Source organism: Vicia villosa, linkage group LG2, assembly GCF_029867415.1.
Source record: "Vicia villosa cultivar HV-30 ecotype Madison, WI linkage group LG2, Vvil1.0, whole genome shotgun sequence".
Taxonomy (NCBI): Eukaryota; Viridiplantae; Streptophyta; class Magnoliopsida; order Fabales; family Fabaceae; genus Vicia; species Vicia villosa.
The window spans coordinates 5,461,315-5,469,188 of record NC_081181.1 but is presented as its reverse complement, the minus strand read 5'-3'; the positions used below and the strand labels follow the sequence as shown (position 1 = coordinate 5,469,188).

General features: G+C 30.2%; 2 protein-coding genes across 2 annotated transcripts; one reads left to right on the top strand and one right to left on the bottom strand.

Moving 5' to 3' along the window:
- Positions 1–488: 488 nt before the first annotated feature.
- On the top strand, positions 489–2,742 carry LOC131645796 (F-box/kelch-repeat protein At3g06240-like). Its single transcript, XM_058916002.1, has 2 exons — positions 489–1,289; positions 1,383–2,742. The coding sequence occupies exons 1-2, from the start codon at positions 647–649 to the stop codon at positions 1,865–1,867; spliced, it is 1,128 nt and encodes a 375-aa protein (XP_058771985.1). The 5' UTR covers positions 489–646; the 3' UTR covers positions 1,868–2,742.
- A 1,469-nt stretch (positions 2,743–4,211) lies between these two features.
- LOC131645795 (intracellular ribonuclease LX-like) lies at positions 4,212–6,795 on the bottom strand. The gene is made up of 3 exons (XM_058916001.1): positions 6,681–6,795; positions 4,900–5,112; positions 4,212–4,824 (listed from the first exon to the last, which is right to left on the bottom strand). Exons 1-3 carry the CDS (start codon positions 6,750–6,752, stop codon positions 4,381–4,383), a joined length of 729 nt encoding a protein of 242 aa, XP_058771984.1. The 5' UTR covers positions 6,753–6,795; the 3' UTR covers positions 4,212–4,380.
- Positions 6,796–7,874: the final 1,079 nt, after the last annotated feature.

Sequence of the window (7,874 nt, the reverse complement as noted above, 5' to 3'; positions counted from 1 at the left end):
CCGCAGTGAAATCATAACCGTTAATTTTTTGGAGAAGTTTGACAATTTTCTTTAAGGATTGTGTGATGTATTGGCATGGGTCATATTCTAGTAATATTTATTTTTGAAAAAATAAAATATATACTCAAGATATAAACTAACTTTACACCGTCAAGTTCAACTAAGAAAGGACACACATCTCGCTAAATCATATATTTTTTTTTTAAAATGATTTGAAAAATTAATGATTTTTTGTTGTAAGATTGAATAAAGTTTTTTACATATTAAAATTTTTATTTTTTATTTAAATATTATTATTAATTTAAATATCTTTGGTCTAGAAAATATATGTTAACTTAAAAATAATTTTTGTAAATCATATTCTTTGACCAATATTAAATTAAATATATAATTATTATAATAGAATTGATTTAAAACAATTTTATATTTTTAGTGAAATTCTGTAGTTGTTTGACAATTTCTTTAAAAGATTGTGATATATTTTAAGTGCCCCCAATTCAAACATTTCTTTAACCTAGCAACAACAGTAGTAACAGTGAATTGAAGAAATTTCTTCTCTTTGGAGCGAAATCTGCAGAAGCAATCACCATCGTTCAACTCGACCACGGATTATCTGCAGAAGCGATCACCACCGTTCAGGTCGACCATGGATTATCAGCAGAAGCAATCTCCGGCGTTCAGCAAGTCTTCCGATTCAAAGGTTAGCAAAAAGTATATTCACGATGATGTTGCCTTCTACGTTCTTTCGAAACTTCCCATAAAATCATTGAAACGCTTTGGATGCGTACGCAAATCATGGTCCAGTTTATTTGATGACTCTCATTTCATGACCGTGTTTCGCAGCCATTTCATATCTCGTCACAATTCTGATGATCATCATCATACATTTCTCCTCATATATCAACCTGACTGTGATGATCATTACCATCCTGAATTGCATTTGCTCGATAGTAGAATCAAATTAAATTTACCGCCTCCGTTTTCAGAACATGACCATTCTCTTAGTATTTTGGGCAAAACAAGTGTTAACGGTATTTTTTGTATTGGACAACTTTTAATAGGGGGAAATAAGGTGAGATATGTATTGTGGAACCCAGCAACAAACGAATTCGTCAATATTCCTCCAAGCCCCAATGAGGTTATGTCAAAACACCCTCTCCTTAGTGTATTTCATAAATTTCACGGATTTGGTTATGACCAACTAAGAGATGACTATAAGGTGATTCAGTATGTATCATTTGATAGCTCAAGTTGTGTTGGCTATGACCTTGATTCTCCTCCACCTCAAGGTATAAGGTATGACTCCTTTTTTGAGATATATAGTCTAAGAAATAATTCTTGGAAGATACTCCACATCGATGATATGTCTTTGCGCAATGTAGGTAACACATTTACTGGTGACGAATTGTACACGAATGGTGCATGTCATTGGTTGGTTAAGGGTAAAATACATGATACAATAGCTCTCATGTCATTTGACCTCAGTCATGAGGTGTTCTTTACAACACCCATTGGTGAAATATCTGATTTCAATTATGGACATTTGGCAGTGTTAAATGGATCAATTGCTTATATCATAAATCATGATAACAATGATATTTTTCACATATCTATTCTGGGTGAACTCGGTGTGAAAGAATCATGGATCAAACTATTTATTTTTGGCCCCGTGCCTTCTATTGACTGGCCCCTAATTGGATTTGGGAACAAGGGATACATTTTCTTTAGAAAAAAAGATGATGAGCTAGCCTATGTTGATTTGAGCACCCAAATAATTGAGGAGCTTGGTGTTAAAGGGGAGGATTGTTGTTGTAAGATTGGAATTTATAAGGAAAGCCTTCTCTCGATTCGAGGATCAAGTAACTAGTTTTTTTTTCTTATTGTTTTCACCTGGAGGTATACTTGCTATGGTTAGTAGGATTTTTACCTTGTATTTAAAGGATTTGTACACCATGTATTTGATAATTTAACAAGACATTTGGTGATATGGATCTTGTTTCTTTTCTATTTCATTTGTAAGGATGATATGTTTTCTTTAATGAATGTGTTCCAATTTTACTCATTATATTATATATCTATTTTTGAATTTCTTTTCAATTTTACTCATTATATTCCCCACATGATATACGCCATGGTGTACCCCGGGTTCCAGAAGCCAGAGTTTCACCAAGGCCAGAAGCAATTTCGGCCAACACAGAATTGTTATCCTGGTCTGTCGGGCTCATAGTATGTAGTACAAATGATAAATCTAGTGAAAGCATTTCTTGGATCAGAATTGCCATTGAAGCTTCCTTCTGAGGCACGCCAGCAGCTCTGCGGCTCAACACTGCCCTCCGTGTGTACAGTGAAGCCCATACTCGGCCAACCGCATCTGCAAAAGCTGTTGGATTGGAAGGACTCACGTTTGGTATTGAATCATAAAGTCCAGCTGCTGACATTCCAGCCAAATCTTCCACATTGGCGCTGGATCGAACAATCAAACGTGCATTGCTTGGAAATAATTTTCCAATGCTTTCAATGACGTCTTTTGATAGTTTCTGGGAAGAAATCAATTCATATTCTAAAAGGAAGGTTTCATAATGTCATAGACTGTATTTCCAACTCCCTGCAATGGAGAAAAAAAGGCTTAGCAGCTATAGCTAATTTGACTTGATAAACAAAATTCAAGTCATGAAACTTTTTTTTAATGTTATTTTTACTATTGTAAATATTTATCAAAATAATTTTTCTACTGTTTACCTAAAGGTGGTATTGAATAATCTACAACAGTGGCAAAGGTAGTCCATGCCAACACATGAATTGATTTTCAGGGGCCATCAGATATTTGGAGAAAAAGAAAACATTGAATATAAAGTTGCTAGAAAATAACAAGAGAAATGAGGAACAGTGGGACGAATATGAAATAAGCTAAATTTCGCGCATTCTTAACTGAAATGTAAAATTACATTGAAAATCAAATAAACATAAAATTAATATATTCTTCTTATTAATTGTCCAAATTTTAATAGCCTCTGGATCAATGTTGAAGCAGAGATGCGTCAAGAAAACACAAGATGGAGAAGTCCTTGTACAGTTGATGGGATCATCTCCGTCATGATCCAAACTCATTATAATTTCATATAATTCACTTTGTGAGTTCGTAGAACACTTGAATTCAGGATTGTAGGTCTTGGCTGTAGTGCTTTTTGATGGCTTTTGTTGCATCCTCTGTAGTGTATCAATAATGGTCTGCAATTTACTCCTCCTGGTTGAGATGTAACAAAAATGATTAGTACAAGGAGCAAAACTCTGAAAAGGACCATTCTATAAGAGAAAGCCATGTATTTTGGGGAAAACAAGCTGTCTGATTCACGATGATCTTGCTTTCTCTCTTTTTTCAAAACTTGCCATTAAATCATTGAAACGCTTTGGATGCGCAAATCATATGTCCATTTTATTTGATAACTCTCGTTTCATCGCAACCATTTCATATCTCATCACAAATATGTATTTTCTAAATCTTACTTTTGACTTGAGGTATGTGAAAAACAAATTGACAAAAATAATGTTTAGTCAATGAGTCTAAGTTTCAGAAAAGCTAATTTGTAGTTCCTCCTCTTTGTTTATCCTATATGAAAGTAATCACAATTTTGGATGGCATCAGAGTTTCGCAAGTGTTGTAAATTCTGAATTTGCGAACAAGTTCGAGAATAATCGGATCTTTGGACAGAAGAGAAAACCATTGAAGATAACATAAAACCGTTAAAGATTATGGAAGGAGACCGTCGCAGTTCACATGTAAATGCAATTCAGGCAGAATGATAGCTTTTTCCATGATACGTTTGATAATCTAACTTGTTTCACCTACAAAAGGTACAAGAGCAACATTTCGACTCCAATACTCTGCATAAAAGGCCAAAGTAGTGCAACATGATACGTTTGCGAAATCGATTGTAGATGGTGTCGAAATGTGCACTAATCAAAATATGTTTCTTCATCTGTATAGTGTGTGTTTTGTTAGACAGTAGGTAGTAAAGTTAATTGTTTAATTGATTCATTTGTATTATGTTCAAAATTTAGGAAATGACGCATAGAGAACACCGAAAGAGAAACCTGATGAAGCTTCTTGTCGCAGTGAGAATGGGAAACAAGAAACACCATTTGTTTGGTTTATTCAGAGGGAAAGAAGTAAAGTAGAATTCAAATGAGAACTAAGTGTAGATTAGAAAAAGTACTCTAATGAATATATATTTTATTGAAATTCATAGTAGATAAATAAACAGTAATCTCTTGCATAATATATAGATGCTCTGTTTCATGAGAATTCATTCATAAACACAATATAGTTGCTTCCTTTTTATTTAGTATGTCTATCTGGAAGCAATATATTTTACATGATTATTATTTTTCTGATTTCCATAAAAATTGTTTACCACAAGATGGAGAAGTCGTTGTACAGTTGATGGGCTCATTTCCATCATGATCCAAGCACATAATGATTTCATATAATTCACTTGGTGAGGATGGCGTAGGAGTAGAACACTTGAACTCAGGAATGTAGGTAACCGTGTCTTCGGCGTAACTCTTTTTGAAGGCTTTTATTGCAGCCTCTGTAGTGTACAACTTGCCCCCTTTAACAGGGACAATCCCTTCCACTTTAAGTCTATTAAAAAGGTTGAATCCACTCCAAAAGTTGTATGCTGTATTCAAGTATTTCGCTTGCTTTTGGTTCTTTGTATAGTAGCATGTTCCATGCACCTTCCATTGGGATTTCCAGAACTCTGTATCATCTCCTATTAAACTTGTCCATGATTTCTTGAGCTTTGTAAATGTTGCTGGTAAAATCTGTCAACAAGTAAAAGCTCATGTTATTGGTACATGTAATATAAAACAAAAGTAATGATAAACAAACAAACTCACCTTTTTAATATCCAGAGTTTCTCCTTGAGAGTCTATTGGTATGCAATTACGTGGCTGAGGACCCGAGTGTTTAGATGGCCACAGACCATGAATAGTAAAGTTGTCCTTTACTATTAAATTACTTTGACAGTTAATTCTAACATCAGCTGGTATCCTGCAGTATGCAGGTTGCCATTGCAGAGCCAATGACAAATAGTCATAATCAGTTCCCACTAGAGCTGTCAAATAAGCCCAATTTTTCAAAGCCCCAATTTTTTAGCCCCACTAAAGCCCTATTTTATTAAGCCCTTTTTTAATGAGAAATTTTTTAGGCCCTATAATTTTAGGCCCCTTAATTAATATGTTATTTTTGGGCCCTATTGAGGGGCCTTATTTTGTTTCAAAAATTTCATTTCTAGTTTCAATATGGATTATCATCATCATCATATCATCATACTAAATTATAATTCTAGAAGATCTTCCACCAAAATTTTCCGCCAATTTTTTTAATAAATATAAATAATTAAATTAATTAAATGAATTAAATGAATTAAAACTCCTACTATTTCAAAAACACTTTCTTAATTATTATAATCAATTTAAAAATTGATTCAAATTATGTATTGTTTTCATAACTTCGTCAAAAAATCAAAAAATGAATGGATAACTGCATCAAAATGAATCCACTATTCGATCCCACTAAAAAAACAACTATGGTTTAATAAATATTAATTAATTATTAATTAATTTAAATTATAGATTAAATATATATATTTAATTAAATAAATAAAACAATTAATCCACTACTCGATCCCACTAAAGAAACTACCATGATTTTGAAACTTCTTTCCACTATCACTATCTCTTTCTCCTTCTATATTAATTCCATATACTCTACATTTATTATAACTTCTTTATTAGTTATAAATTGCACTTCAATTTTTTAAAACTATGTTTACTGTTGAGATCATTGCTACACTCCATTTCTTACTACAACTAATAAGTGTCTAGGATGGTCAGATGCACAATTTAATAATTTAACATGTGTTTTGTCTCTGTTTAATACTCCCTCCTGATACTATTATAAACAAAAAAATTACATTAAATCTTAGTCACAAACTCACAATTATAAGCAAATCGTATTACTATTATACTATTGATTTAATTCAAAAATATTATATGTTAGTAGTTGATTCATCAACTATAGCTAAGAATATTATAATAAATTTTATTTAGATTGTATATGAAATTAAAAAAATTAATTACACTTAATCAATTTTTTTAATTGGGGCGAAAATAATGATTTTATTTTATAATTCTGTAATTGTGACCCGAGAGAATATTAAAATTGTAAATTACTACGACATAATTATTTAAATTTTTTAACTTTTTCCTTTTCAATTTCTTTTTCTTATGTAAAAACAAAATCCGAACATGTTTATCTACTTTTTTTTATTTTGGTGGATATCCATGATTTATTGTTTCGTTGCCACGTTCAAAGAAAGTTGAAACGAAATCAAAGAAAGTATAATCATCACCGTTACTTACTCATCCTTCCCAATAAAAATCATTTTAAAGGATTTTCAACATAGATAATTTTTCAGTGATTCAAGAATTTTCAACTTGAATTAAGATTTTATTTGATTTGGGGCCTAATGGCCCTCTTTTAAATTTTGGGGCCTTTTAAGTTTGGGCCCTATGTGTTTAAGGGCCTATTATTTTTGAATTTGTTTTAGGCCCCATTATTATGGGGCTGGAGCTCAAATTAATTGGCCCCATAAATTGACACCTCTAGTTCCCACACACATGTTAAGTGAAAATGTAAAGCATGTCAGAATTATTACTACACTCATTCTTGATGATGATAAAGCCATTTCACTCTGATGAATATTTTTACATCAAATTGCTCTCTTATTTATAACTCAAGCATGATGTCAAATAATGTTCCATTTCCATTTTAAATAACACTATACACACTACACGTCTATTTCCATAATAGCATGTAGTTTAATTCATCAACTTGTCAATTAACTTCTTTCTTAAAAAAAATAAGTTATAAGAAAAATAGAATAATCCAACTACAATGAAATACATCATTTATATATATTTTATTTTGACCTTTTCCATCAACCAATTTGTTTTCTTATTTTTTCTATCACTATTACTATTACTATTATTTTTTTTTTTAGTGAAATACTTCTTTTATGCTCTTTATTACTTTAATTTAGTTAGTCTTATTCTCTTATAAACAATGACGTAAATTTACTTCCTACTTTTCATAATTAGTTACAATTTAAAAGTATAGTTGTGATGAGCTGTAATGATTTATAAATATCATTTTTTAATTATAAATTATTATTTTTATATTGAGTTATTTTAATCATTTTTATATGCATATGTACCAATATGTACCAATAATTTAAACCTCTAATCTATTTTAAAATACCATTTTTCTTATTATAAATTATTCTTTTTATATTGAGAGATTTCAATCTTTTATAAACTTAATTAACAAAATAGATTACCATCAAAACTACATTTGCATCTTATTACCATGACTTTAATTTTGTGACACATGATACTTTTCAAGGATTTTATAGACAATTTATATAATTTTAATTTTAAAACTTATTTTATAATATCATTCACACACACATATATATATATATATATATATATATATATATATATATATATATATATATATTTTCACAACACTCTATTTCATTTACATATTAATTGCTAGAGAATTTATTTGACAATTATTTTTCTATTCTTTATCTTAATATTGATAGGTATTCTCTTTTGCAAAATTATATAAATTTTTTCATTAATAAATTAAATTATATAATTTTTTTAAAATAGTAAATTAATTTAATAATATCATTTATAAAATATTTTATAATAAATATTGTCTATACAAAAAATTAATTATTACATTTACACTACAACTAATAACTTTATACTATAGTACATAAATATTGTCTAGACTAAAA